A 14,182-nucleotide genomic window follows, 5' to 3' on the forward strand; every position below is an offset into this window, starting at 1 on the left:
TATAATTTTCATTTTATCTAGAATGGCTATTATATCTTCTAAGTCTTTATGACTATTTATTATTTCTATTCTATTTATTCCATTATGGAAATTATAAAATTGTGTTTCTATCTTGATTAAAGTGTAATCTTTTTCTATATTTTCTAGATACTCTATCTCTTCTACATTTTTTAAAGTGTACTCTTTAATTTTTTCTAGGTTTTCTTCTACCAATAAATTATTTTTTATACACTGTTTATTATTTGTACAGTTTTCACAACATGGGTGTAAATCTTTATCTTTTTTATTTATTCTAAGTTTTCTTTCTATCGTTGGATAACTTGTAGTTTGTACGGGAGTGTATGTAACATTTTTAAACAGTATTACTCCGTCTTCTGTTATAAGGCGTCCTCCTTTATTTTGTATACAGAATTTTAATCCGATTACGAAATCTGATCCTATATTTAAATACCTTGCTAGTATTTTATTTACATTATAAGTAGGTTTATAAAACTCATTACAAGTGTTTAAAAAATTTATTTCCGCTTTTTCGATATAATATTTATATGTATTATATGATCCATCCATTTATCTTGCTGTTACTGGTTGGTTTAAAATTTTTATTATATGCTGTGGTACTATTGATTTATTAATTAAACAACTTGTATATCCTGGATCACGTAATGCCAAGGTTTTTATTTCTATGTCTTGAATTTTTATTTGTACTAGTACTTTAATTGTTGAAAATTCTTTATCTTCGTTACATATTAAACTACTGCTTCCTTCTACATTCATAAGCTCTGTTTTTAATTGGTCTGGATGTCTTATTTTTTGTGTACTTGTCTCTTCTTCAATTGTTTTTCCTCTTTCTATTTTAATTAATCTTTGTTCTAATTCATTTATTCTTGCTTCTAGGGTTGTTATTCTTAAGTTTATAAGTTGACTAGTTGTTTGTCTTTCTTTACTTACTTCTGGTTCAATTTTTATTTCTAATATATTTTCTATACAACTAATGCATGCTTTCATATAACATTTGTAACATTTTGCCCTATTTTCTTTTCTAGGGTACCATTTACATATACTACATCTATTGCTATCTAATCCTTTATTTCTTTGAAAGATATGTGTACATTCTTGTGTAGCATTCATTAGGTTATTAATTATTAAATCATTTAGATTTAAATCATCTATCTCTTGTCCTATTTCATTTACTAAGTTATCTTCTTCTGAATCTGAAGAATCTATTTTATCATTATTATTTAATTCAAAACTTACTATCGAATATATACTTTCTGTGTCTGACATGTATTCATCTACATTTAATAAAGTCTCTTGAAAATCTTCTATTAGTTGAGAATTTCTAGTTCTACTATTATTTCTTTTAGGACATACATTTGCTAAATGCTCAATGCTACTACATGTGTAACACTGTAATTTATTTTTATAATTTCTATCATTTCTATATTTTCTAACATGTCTTTCTTTATTTAGGTATGGTTTTTTAGCTTTAGATTTATGCAAAAGTAACCTTTGCGAAAATAAGGTTTTTTATTATAATTCCTTTTATATTTTCTAGGTTTTCTTTGGTTATTATCATAGCTTTGTGTTGTGTATATAATTGATTTACAAAAACTCATTTCATTTTTCTTTAGTTGTTTTTGTATTTGTATATTTGTATATTTTTCTGTTGGAACATCCATTATATGTTGGACTCTATGTCCTATGGTCCATTTGGCATTTGGGTTTTGAGCTTCACCATCTCTCTTATACCATCTATCTTCTATTTCTCTTCCTAAAGCTCCTGGTAATTTATTGAATAGTTTCTTTCCTAATTCCTCGCTAAATTTATTTCTACTTATTGTAGTATAGAAAAAATAATCTTTTAAAAAATTCTTGATAGATAGCCAATGTGATATACTTAATTGTTCTAGTTTTACTAATGCCTCCTTTTATAATGGTATTAAATCACTGTTTGGTCTTTTCCTGTTAGTAGAATATGCATTTTATTTGTAAAATTATAAGGGTTTGATCCCATTGCTAATAAAACTTGAAATTCTTGTGGAGAATTGGCCTTAAAGGCTTCCCATGTAACCTTTGCAGATTTCCCTAAGAAAGTTTCCATGTATTATACATTGTTTTTGTATCTGTTTCTGTATAATATCTTAAATAGTCTGCTACTACTATTCCTTTCCATAAATCTATTACTGAATCCCATATTTGTGGGTCATGAGCTGCTATATTTAATATTTTACCTTTATTTCCTCCTTCTTGTAACTTAATCTGTTCTTCTATTGGCATTCTTTTTCCTGCCGGTCTTATGTTTTTTCTAATTTCTGTATCTGGATTTAATCTAACAGCTGGTCTTCTAGGTACATTACAGGTACTATAATCTACAGGTTACAGATGTGGATTAGTCTGCTGAAATGGGCTAGCACTTGTTGATGAGGCTGTTTCTAATTCTGCTAATTCTTTATAACTGATTATTGATGTTGTATCTTCATTTTCTTTTTCAGATATTGTATAATCACTTTGAATTCTATATCCTAAATTATCGTCTCTTTCTAAGCAAGTTTTAAAGTGTTCTATACATTCTGTTATATCCATATTTGTTTTCTTACATCCTTTACATTTAAATATCTATGTTCTTCAGCTAATCTTATAGCTTTTTCTATTTCTTTATCTACTTAGTATCCTTCTTGTAATATTTCTACATTCATGAATTCTTGTTCTGTTGCTGTAGTACTTTCTGTTTCATCTAAATCTTTTTGACTAGTATAGTTGTAATCTTATAAACCTAATTGATGTTTCTCCTTTACTAGACGTATATAGTAAGTGAGATTCTGGTGTGAATGTTTAGGTTTATTAAACTTTTCTAAATTTCATTCTAAACCTGTATATTCTTCTGGATTTATTTTTGTTGGCTTTATTAATTTTATCCTTTGTTACCCATTACTTCAACTACATCATTTACTTGTAATTTGAATTTTGTATTACTACTACTCAAGGTTATTTTTTCTATGAATCCTACACACATTAATAAATTATTTTCATTATTCATTTCTTCATATCCTTTAGTCTGAATTTCTATTTTGATATTTTTTTCAAATTCTTTTAAGTTCATTAAGAAATCTGGACTAATATAGAATATTCCTCCATTATTTGTTATATCTACCTCTGTTAATCCTATTATTGACTTTTTAATATCTGACCATCTATCATCATATATTACTATCTATACTTTAGTTCCTAAGTTTTTTCTAGTTAATCCTTTTATACTTATAAATATTAATCCCATGTGCATTAATAACATTTTATTATTTTTTATTTGTCTTAATGATTCTGAATTTACTAAATTTAAGGTTGTAAATATTGTGTGTTTATGTTTGCATAATAAAAATAATAGGTTTGTTAGTTTATAAAAATTAACGAGAAACATATAATATGTAACATGTAATATATATACACATATTTCTCTTTAATTTCTCTCTCTCTATATATATATATTACATGTTACATAGTATTTATTTCTCATTAATTTCTATAAACAAATCTATTATTTTTATTACGTAAACAAACAAACACATATATGTGTGTGCGCTCATATATGTGTGAAGTAGTAATTTAGCATATTCATATTGGGTTACCGATTTGTCCAATAACCTAATCACAAAAAAATTGAAATCGAACCAATATCCCAATAAATAAAATTTGGGGCTTATAAAACCATTAAAAAATTATTAAACCAATAACATTTTTATCAATTTAATTTATTGTTCGGTTCAATTTTTGTACACCCCTAATATTATAGCAGGCGTTCTCTTTTAGCAAACAATGATGGAACACTCCTTACTAGGACCTAGTTTTGCTGTTTCAACAATCACAACACCCTTAGGCTTTAAAAGAACCATGGAAAAAGCAAGTACATTGGAAGGTTTATATTACCAGAAGGCAAGCTTAAATTTTACCGTACACCCTGCACATATCAAACACAGTTCTAGGGCTGTCTAATGGCCACTTTGTAGCAGCATTAGACTACTTTTGTAGGATATTATGACTTTTACACTCTTTAAAGTGACAATTTGAGGTGTTAAAATGCGCCATTATCGGTTTTATCCAATACTAGGAGAAATATGATACAATTTACCATAAAAAAAAATGCAAATCTGTTACCCCCTCTTCCTCCACCAAAGTATGGCTCCGTGCAACTCACTTCTCAGCCGCAAACCACACTCTAATGTTAACTATAAGAAGCACAGACATGGATATTTTTTATCAAAAACAATATGACCATAGATATTTTCTTTTTTGTTATAGATGAAAAGGCAAAATGCCAATTTCTCTTACGGTGAAATCTTCACATGAAATCCTCCTCTATTTCCATAACTTGACCGAACTGTCATGACTTGCAGAGCCAACCATTCCAGTCGCTGGTGACTGTGCTAGGGCGGCGATAATGTTCTCATGTGCTGGAACTGTCATGCTTTTATTTTCAACCATGTCCCACAGCTCCAGAGACTGCAACATAAATTCACAAAGTATATCAGTGAACCTCGGTACCCAGAGACTGCTGTAATGGCCGGCAAGGCGTCAAAACAGCAGTGAAGTGTTAAGCATTGTCATTTAACAGTAAAAAATGTATGAACATGAAGTAGTTTATCAAACCTAAGCGACATCTTACTGATGTGACTTTACAAACTTAAGAACAAGAGAACTTAAGTAAAGGCGAACAGCAATTACCCTCATTGCTCCAATTACCAATAGAGCGGAATAACTAGGATGAAAAACGCAAGAGTGGAACTGATTCCCAGTGGCACTTAGCTCATGAATGCAGTCACCAGTGGTTAATGACCAAACTTTGACAGACTCCTCACTAATTGATGCCAGTAACTCACCATTGAGATCCCAACACAGGTAGTTCACCACTCCGGGATGCCCCTATAAACAAAAAAAAAACACCCATATTTATCTGAAAAGTAAAAAGAAGCCTAGGACACCCAAAATATACAAATGACAGGTCACACTAATTAAATAAACTCAAAAAGTCATCTAGCATGAAAACAAACCTGGAAAGAATGAATTTTCCTGTCATTCTCGACATCAAAGACGGAAACCACCTTATCTGAAGCGGCAGCCAACAGACGCCCTGACAGTGGTTGAAACCTCACTTGCGCACTGCCTCCTTGCTACAAATAGAGAGAAATGAAATCGAAGATAGCTCAATTTACTACTGCAAAGTGGGTTAAAAAATAACAGCTATCAACATTAGAAAGCAAACCTTGGACACCCGAGTACATGAAAATGGAGTAATGCTCCAGTAGCGAATCTCATTGTTGCTATCGCAAAAACAGAATAAGTCATTCTTTTTAGGATGAAAATCCAACGACATGACATGAGAAGTATGCCCCGTGTAAGCATGCAAACAATAGCTAGGCTGCAAATTAAAGTTCAGCAAAGAATTGTTTAGTATGAATTTGTTTAATGACTGATTAATTAAAAACTTGCAAATAGTATGATGGTATCAAGTCCTATGCAATTATAGCTAATGCCTAAGGCCTTACAACTACATCTCATAGTTATTAAAAAGAGACGGCCAAACACTGAAAAGATCTGAATTTCCAAAAAAGAACGTAAAAATAATTACATTGGTTGAGTCCCATAATCTCACAGACTTGTCAAATGAAGCAGTTGCAAGTTGAGAAGAATTAGGCCGGAAGCGGATATCTGTAATCAAGTATTGATGTTCCTCAGGGGTGGTCTCAGTCTGCAGAGTATCCATGTTCCAAAGAACAGCCTGATGCATACATCGGAAATGTTTCATAATTTACAATTTCGTAGATGAAGCCAAAGATGAATAATGACTAATGAAGTAAAACAGAGAATAGAATCTACAATCACATATCATAGAACGAAATAAAACAGTAATCCAATTATTTTTGCTAAGGACATTAGATAAACTGGAGCAGCCTACCTTCTTGTCATGTCCAGCACTAGCAAGTAACTTCCCATCTGATGAGAAATGACAGCAAGTCACTTTATTTCTCGTGCGTATACAACCAACTTCACCAAAGGAGAAACCTGAGATGAATATTTTAGGTTAGTAACTTGCAACCAAAAAAAAGACTAGAGCATTTATATGAGTCCAATTATGAGATTGTTACCTTTCGAAGATTCAGGCTTGTGCTCATTAAGAGTTTGCTTCAATCTTGCGTAGATGTTTCCATCTCCACCGTCATGTGACAAAAATGATTCCACATTATCTTCCAAAGAACCAATGTCTCCAAAAGGCTCCAAGTCATCCTGTACAAAAGAAGTCATGTTGATCATTACAGGATTTACGATAGTAACTAACACTTTAAAGTTCAGTATATAATTACAGTATTAAAACTTCTCAACCATAAAAGATCTGTGAATCTATATGGAAACCAAGTACTTGATTAACAAATACGAAAGTGGATATCTAGAAAAAAATAATGCAAACAAACATTTGCCTGAAAAAAATGAAAGAATTACCAGCTGATTTGTAGAGGATGCAATACCACCAGTTCCCTCTCCTCCATACATCATCAAACCTTTTGACATGCTAGTCATCCCATCACCTGGGGTATGAGTTGATGCTGGTGAGCTAGGTGAAGGGCCAACTGTGTTACTAGTGCCAGTACTATTAGCATGTCCAGAAGACGAATGTTGCTTCCTTTTTCTGTTGGTCTGGGAAAAAAGAAGGAAGATGGATGAACTACTCTTCAATTACTTGGACAGTTGGACTGATAAGATAATTTAATTTTCAGGAAACCCAAAAAGAAAGGGAACAGGAAAAGCCGGAATTTCCAACTACAGCAAAAGAAGAAGGGTAAGGCAGGAAGAGATATCCCTCGTTAACAATAGCTGATGTAGCATGAATTTGATGATATCAAAATCCGGAAAAAAAATCAGCTTTCAATAATTTCCTTAGGCTAACCTGTTGCTGCTGTTGTTGCTGCTGCTGCAGCTGGTCATGCTGTTGAGACGAAGAGTGCTGCATTTGTGATAATTTCATCTGCTTAAGACAGGTATATAGTATAAGCACTTTAAACTTCAACCATTATACAAATTGGAAGAAAATAACGGACACCCTTCCACAGAAACAGGCATTATCATTTACAGACAATGTCTAAGCCTCAGAGTAGTTGTGCAGTGTAACGGACAAAAAAACAGCATAGTTAATGCCCAAAAGGAAAATCGATTCTCGACTCTAGGAGAACGAGTTAACCTTCGGCAAATTTGACTGTACTGGAGAGCAAATGGATCCATCATTTCTTGGGAGCTGACCATCTTTCACGTTAAAGTTCCCTCTAGGTAATCCACCAAACCCATAATTAGGTGAGTTTCCAAGGTTACCTTGGGCTTGAGCTAGGACCTGCTGCTGTTGTGATGCCAAAAGAAATTGATTTTGGGTCTGTAAGTTGGGCTTTTGTACTTGCAAACCCAAGCTGGGCCTTACCTCGTCAATTCCCTGTACATATCATGAGCAGAGGAGACGACTATGAGCATCAAGATTTCTCTATAGGAAAAGCAGTGATGACCAAAAGCAAAAGGTAACTTACTGTTAACGGCCAACCCTTCAATGGTAGACCAGTGACACCTTGGTTCAACCCTATAGAACAAGGAGAAAATATAAGGACTGAATTTCCCAAGTGAGATCATCTACAATATAATTGAAATACAAGTGCTCAGAAAAGACAAGAAATAACTTAAACAGACTCACCAGAAAGAAAAAATGGGACAACGGAAAAACGGGAGTTTCAAGAAAATTGAGCTGGAAAGTAGAAATCCCAAAACAATCCATTAAAGAAAAAGGCAGAGAAAGAATTCATTTACGATCACATAAGAAGGTCAGTTCAATATTTTCCACCCATCAAACGTAATATATTGCTGCTAAAGACAAATGAATGAAGCTTGAGATGTGATACAGACAATTACCAAAAATGAAACACCATAAATATAAAATAAAAGAATTGAATTCCAAGTGCATTGACAGTGTCTCGGGGGAAATAGAAGCCTTAATCAGGTTTAAGAAGAAGTTTTTAATATAGTTTCCAGCTATGCTTAATAATTTGTCATGCACTTCAAACAGCTAAAAATGAAATTATCCATGATACCATTCACCAATCAAGGAATTCAAATTTGGAGGACAACGGCAGAGTTCACGTAACTCCACATGATTAAGTGTCTTATGGGAAGCTGAGCAGGTTTTGAGGAAAACCCATGCATCATGTCAAATATAAACAATATAATTTGGTGAAATCGCTTCTAAAAGTGTTTCATAAAATGGGTATAGTTTCCATTTGAAATTATTAGTAATAGGTGGCCAAAGGGGTGTCAATCAGAAAAATAATTCTTTTGTAGTAATACCTGCACCAAGTCCAGCCTTTGACTGAAGAATTGCTTGCCCATAAATTGATGAAGGATCCATGGGCAAAGACTTCTGAGTGCCACCCAAGTTCACTTCCCCTTTAATATCCTACATAGGTGAAAAAGGTATGGCTCTTAGCTGGGTAAAGAAGACAAAACACTGAGTATTCAACAAAGAAGAGATATCCTGTCTAGTATCTAGAACTAAGAGAGTTACGGTCGCCAGCTGAGGCCGTCCTTGTATTTGCTGCAACATGTTTCCTAAATTTCCTTGAACCAACTGGCTGAATCAACAGAGAAGAAATAGAGATGCAAAGTATTCAAAGCGTGCAACAAATATATAGGTGTTGCGTAAATAATGCAATAACATATGGAAGAGTTGCAACAACCATACCCTTGATGACTAGACTTGAGAAGTGCCATCCTATTGGGATCTATAAGAGCTGAAGATGTCTCCAAATCCATGGGCTGAGGGTGCTTCATTTGTTCTTCGTACATTTTCATTGCCAATACACTGGCAGATGGCTGCCCCATCATACCTTCGGAGTTGATAGCAGTAACAGGACCACCAAGAGGAGAATGATTTGGATTCCTTCGCTGTAACTGTGCATTTCTTTGTTGCATGAGTTGCAACTGCTGCATTTGTAACTGCTGCTGCTGCTGATGCTCTCTTGCTTTCATATGTTGAGTCTAAAATAGAAGGAAGTGCTTCAAAATTGTTATGAAATGTGTAACGCTTCTTTTAAGTAATTTGTGTCAAGGGTCATTGTTTAAGTTTAACAAACCTCTATGTACGCTGCTGCTGCCTCGGAATGTTTTTCATTTGTCCTTGCAATGAAAATGTCCCAAAACACAGACCACCATTCAAAAAGAAATCCTCCAGGTGCATCAATAGCTATACAAATAAGAAGCAGGAAATCAAAACTTAGATTCCCATCAAGAAAGAGATTAAAACATGCCAAAGTTATGCACATGGTTAATGGTGGACAAGGAAATCATTGGTAGAACATGAACCACTCCGCAGATTGAATAGCCAAAAGAAATTCCACTGTAGAGCATCATTCAACATCATTACCTACAGGATCAGTAGCAACCTTTCCTTCTGTCATGAAAGCTTTTGCAGAATTATGCAGCTTTCGTTTCAGCAGATAGTCATGAATGTAAACATTCAGCCTAGAAACACGAGGCCAAAAATTAAGGGGTGAAAATCCATATATACAAAGTAAAGCAAATCAATTTGCCTAGCACTAATACTATTTAATATGTCAAACCATTTATTAACTTTTTTAATAACTACGGCGTTCGGACCAACTTACACGCTCCTTCACTACCTTCTACTCCCACCGGTATTAGTAACTTTGTCCACTACTTTGGACTGATGGTAAGAAATCACGCAGTCCCGCTACTGGGATTAATCCTTTAACTTATCAAAAAAATTTCTGAACTTTTTTTATCTAGACAATTAGTAATCATTTGATGATGGTAAGAAATCATATGGGAATTCATAGTGAGGATTCTTCTTAACTATCCCAAACCCACCATTTTCATTTTGGGACGAAGGGTAACTAGAAATTATTGTTCGTTCTCTGCACTTTATCAAGCATTGGACCCTTAACCTCACAATTTTCTGTGATAGCACTAATATGTTTAACGATGACAATTTTCACGTACATCAAAAAGAAGTCACAACAGGAAGGTGGACCAACGAAGAGAATAAAGGAAAATTGATGAAATCAAAGACCAACAAGGAAAGAGATAAATTGAGATGGATGAAATCGAGGAAGCAGTAAAACCATGCAAGGTGCAACAAATTAAAGGACTACTGTCATCAACCCCACAATCAAGGAAACAAGAAGTTCAACATGGAAGAAAGATTCAATAGAAGAGGATCAAGACGCAGAAGGAAAGAAGACTATACGGACGTATACCGTCAATCTTGATTACCTTCACAATTCTCAAGATTGACTATATCCTTGGTTACCCTAAACGAGCTGGAAGAAAATTGGACAAAGGAAATTCTAATTCCCAAAATCATGGAAGCCGAAAAGTGCAATCAGCATTAATGATTCTCCAATGGCTCACTTGGATGCTACCTATATAAAGAGACGCTCTGCCAAAAGGATAATTGTACAACTTCACCAAGTGTTTGTGTTTAATCACTATTCTTGCATTCATCACTTTAATAATTTCATTCTCCTCATCATTGGTAAAGATATGATTCTGTTTAACCAGCAATATTATCTAATAATTAACTATTATAAACCAATTAACTCTTATAAACCCAAAAGACGAAAAAATCAATTGACTATTAATTCATCATTAAAAAAAACAGAAGAAGAAGAAAAAGAAAATTTCAAGGAAGCAAAGGAAAAGAAAGGTGCATACATCTTATCTGCTTCCCAATTACTCTGAGCCATTACTGTGAGAAGTCAAACACAACAGGGACCACTCGCAAATTCACTAAGCTACACACACGATGCAGCGATCAGATTCTGAAGAGAGCATACCAATTACAAATATTGCAGCATTACTCATGCAAATGAAAATATTTGCACAAAATAGCAAGGAAAATGAAGATCTCCCTCCCTCAAGATTCAGGATCTCACTGTCACTTGCACTGCTTCGACTTCAATAAATTAAAGTCAGAAATTCAGAGGTGGATCCGCATATAAAGTTGTAGTTACAAGATTAATTATCCCAATATCCTTGCCGATTATCGAAATTAATGTAAAGTACTAAAGTCCGATTACAAGCGTAAATTAAATTCTGACAGAAAAAGGAAGCAAAAAGGTGAGAATTTCCTCTAGAGAAAACTGTTGAGAGAGGAGAGAGAAATAGGAGGACAAAATATCCGGATCTGTGCTCTGTACAATTAAGCAGCGTTTCGGCATGAAAATTACCTTTTTTTGAAAATTGGGTTGGATGAAGTTGAAGTTAGAGTTGTGTTTGATTATATTTGTTTTTAATTTTTTTTTTGAATTTTTGAAAATATTTTTTTTAAATATGATTTTATATTTTTAATTTTTAAAAATTATCAAAATCACTCAACTATTAATTTACCTACTAACATACAATTAAATATTGAGAAAATAATGTATATGTCTTCAATTAATAAAATAATTAACAATAAACTAATTATTATGATTGTTATTCTTTTAAAATTTGAATAAAAATATCACGAGCTAAATAAGTTTATCTAACAATAATCGATTAAATAGAGAAAAATATATTTTGATAAATATGATTGATAGATATAAATATATTTTATATATTCTTAAATTTGTTGATGAAAATTCTTAATTATTTTCACTTGAATTAATTATTTTATTGAATTTGGTCTTTTTAAAAAATTAAGAAATTTAGTTAATAAGAGAGATTTGGGTAAAAAATTAAAGATTGGGTTATATGTAATAACAATAGAAGTTGAAATTGGAAGTGGAAAAAAGGGAAAACAACAAAAAGTTGTTTTCCATTTTTGGAATTTTATTTAGGAATTGTTTTTCAAAGTTTCATGGCTAAACATCATAATTTTCAACTCCAAAAAATTTTTTCGGAAAAAAGAAAAAAATATCCATGGCCAAACGGGCCCTAAATTGAAGCCGAAAAAATAATAATAAATATTGTAATGATTATTTTATTATTTTTAATATGCATGTATTAGAATTTAAAAATATTTCAATAATTATTTTATTAATTTTAATATGTGAGTATTAGAATTTCTATGATTGAGTCGCGTTTTCAAATATAAAGTCAAGAGTTTCAAGTTTGATGTTGAATTTAAACTTGATTTGTGAATTTGATTTTGACTTATACTTGAATTCAAGAATTTTTTGGCTTGTTTTTAAATTTTGCGGTCTTGATCTTGATGAACTGGATATTGATTTCTGAATTTGATGAACTTGATCTTGACTTGTACTTGAATTCAAGAGACTTCAGCTTGTACTTAATGAACTAGATATTGATTTGTGAATTTTATGAACTTGACTTGTACTTGAATACAAGAGCCTTTGACTTGTACTTGAACTCAAGAGTCTTTGAATTCAAGAGTCTTTGAACTTATTCTTGAATCTCATGGGTTTGATCTTGGTCTGCATTTGATACACGAGTTCTCTATTGCCTCTTGTTAGAATTATTCGTCTTTTTTTAGAATTATGAGGACCCCTATTTATAGTTGTTGAAAGGGAAAAGTCATGGTGAGTACAAACTCTTTCAGACCAATCAAATTAGAGTGACATGACCATATTTGATTGGTTGGAACACATCATCTTGTACATATGACATGATTCTATTGGATCTTTCACTTAACTTGGCATGCCACGTTATTCAACATGTGACATCGAATTTGGCCTCTAAAATAAGATGACATCTTGGGCTTAGCAAAATGACTCATCATTTGTGGCCTAAAATGTACCAACCCAATAGAAATTGGACTTTAACTAAATCCACATTTATTTGGATTTAAATTTCAATCATATTAATCCACAATATTTATTTAGACTAATATATTTCAAATTTTAATATAATCCTAATTTTATACGGATTTAAATTTAATAAAGTTTTATTGCTCACAAATTATCCTCTGCTTAGAGACTTATCGGAATACATACTTTAAAAACTAGACTTGAAGAATGATTTATTTAAACATGTTTCCTTCTTGCTTTCAAAATTTTTAAGCATATAAAAATCTCATTTCATTAGTTGAGAAAATTTAAAGTTGAACCATGCAATTTACATATTGATATTGTCTCTTAAAAATTTTTTTGTTAGTCACAATGTTTTTCTATGAATTTCTACACGTAGATATACTGGTGAAGCATGATATCCAATTCTAATAGTGAATTGCTTAATGATGTCCACTTCTACTAGGATATCTTGACTTTGTTCAATTTCAAATAGATTTTAGAAAACTTCTCACCGCCTAACTTAACTATTTTCAATCAGGAAACTTAACTATTTTCAATCAGGAATATAACTCTTCCAATTTGAATTTATATAGGATATGAAAATAGTCACCCTACAACTCTATAAGGGGATGTAGGTTTACCACTTTTTCAATATCAGTTTTGGGGTTTCCAATCCATGAATAATACCGAGGTAATTTCTCTCCCTTCTACTTTTCTTTTATTTTTTCTTACTTTTTTTCAACGCAGTATGTTGACGGTAGAAAATTCATATCTTATTGTAGGAATATCGAAATCATGAACGTTTTGATATTTCAGAAACTACACTTCAAGATATATAACATATCCAAAATTCAGGTTTAAAATCCTTCAATATAATTGTAGAAAATTTTTGAAGTTAGCCTTGAATTTTATCATGCTGAAAATTTCAGATCTACGCGTCTTTGCTAAAACTTTCATATCTTAATGCAGGAATGATGAAATCATGAGTTGCTTGATTCTTATGAAACTAGATACAACGATTTATATCATATCTAGAATTTCTAATTTAATACATTCGAGATCTTTTCAAATGTTTTCCCAAAATCAACATTGATTTTGATGTGCCAATAATTTTAGATTTGTGCGATGACACCAAAAAAGTTATATCTCAATATGGGAGTATCAAAATCATGATTCACTTGATTCTATAGATACCAAGAACATGCATATATAACATATTCATGATTGAAAATTTATGAGATTTAAAATCATTCTAGACGATTTTTGAAATTTATCATAGATTATGTTCGACAGAGAATTTTAGATTTGCATCGCCTCACCCAATAATCTTGATGCAGAAACGTCACCGTCAAAGGGTGTTTTGATTACTGCAAACTTTGAGAATTTCATTCTCACCAAAGCATCTTATCTCA

General features: G+C 32.2%; 1 protein-coding gene across 10 annotated transcripts; it reads right to left on the minus strand.

The window, feature by feature from the left end:
• Positions 1-3,888: 3,888 nt before the first annotated feature.
• On the minus strand, positions 3,889-11,237 carry LOC107842571 (transcriptional corepressor LEUNIG_HOMOLOG). Of its 10 annotated transcripts, none has more exons than XM_016686491.2 (18): positions 10,753-11,236; positions 9,443-9,540; positions 9,153-9,262; positions 8,762-9,057; positions 8,585-8,651; positions 8,368-8,476; positions 7,560-7,609; positions 7,457-7,468; positions 7,226-7,378; positions 6,935-6,991; positions 6,490-6,684; positions 6,138-6,276; positions 5,948-6,054; positions 5,621-5,770; positions 5,255-5,410; positions 5,043-5,162; positions 4,717-4,914; positions 3,889-4,494 (listed from the first exon to the last, which is right to left on the minus strand). In XM_016686491.2, the coding sequence occupies exons 1-18, from the start codon at positions 10,782-10,784 to the stop codon at positions 4,351-4,353; spliced, it is 2,193 nt and encodes a 730-aa protein (XP_016541977.2). In that variant the 5' UTR covers positions 10,785-11,236; the 3' UTR covers positions 3,889-4,350. The 10 variants fall into 10 exon arrangements, with proteins under 10 accessions (XP_016541977.2, XP_047252901.1, XP_016541976.2 ...); XM_047396945.1 differs by having other exon boundaries at positions 6,935-7,012; XM_016686490.2 differs by having other exon boundaries at positions 3,889-4,220; positions 4,324-4,494; positions 7,226-7,468.
• Between the last annotated feature and the right edge of the window lie 2,945 nt (positions 11,238-14,182).

This window comes from Capsicum annuum, chromosome 9, assembly GCF_002878395.1.
Source record: "Capsicum annuum cultivar UCD-10X-F1 chromosome 9, UCD10Xv1.1, whole genome shotgun sequence".
NCBI classification, from domain to species: domain Eukaryota; kingdom Viridiplantae; phylum Streptophyta; class Magnoliopsida; order Solanales; family Solanaceae; genus Capsicum; species Capsicum annuum.

Coding starts and splice junctions, on each gene's coding strand:
- LOC107842571 (XM_047396944.1), bottom strand. CDS start 10,784: ATGGCTCAGAGTAATTGGGAAGCAGATAAGAT. Junction 7,610..8,367: donor AAAGGCTGGACTTGGTGCAG/GTATTACTACAA, acceptor CTTGTTCTATAG/GGTTGAACCAAGGTGTCACT. Junction 4,495..4,716: donor TGGTAATTGGAGCAATGAGG/GTAATTGCTGTT, acceptor TTTATGTTGCAG/TCTCTGGAGCTGTGGGACAT.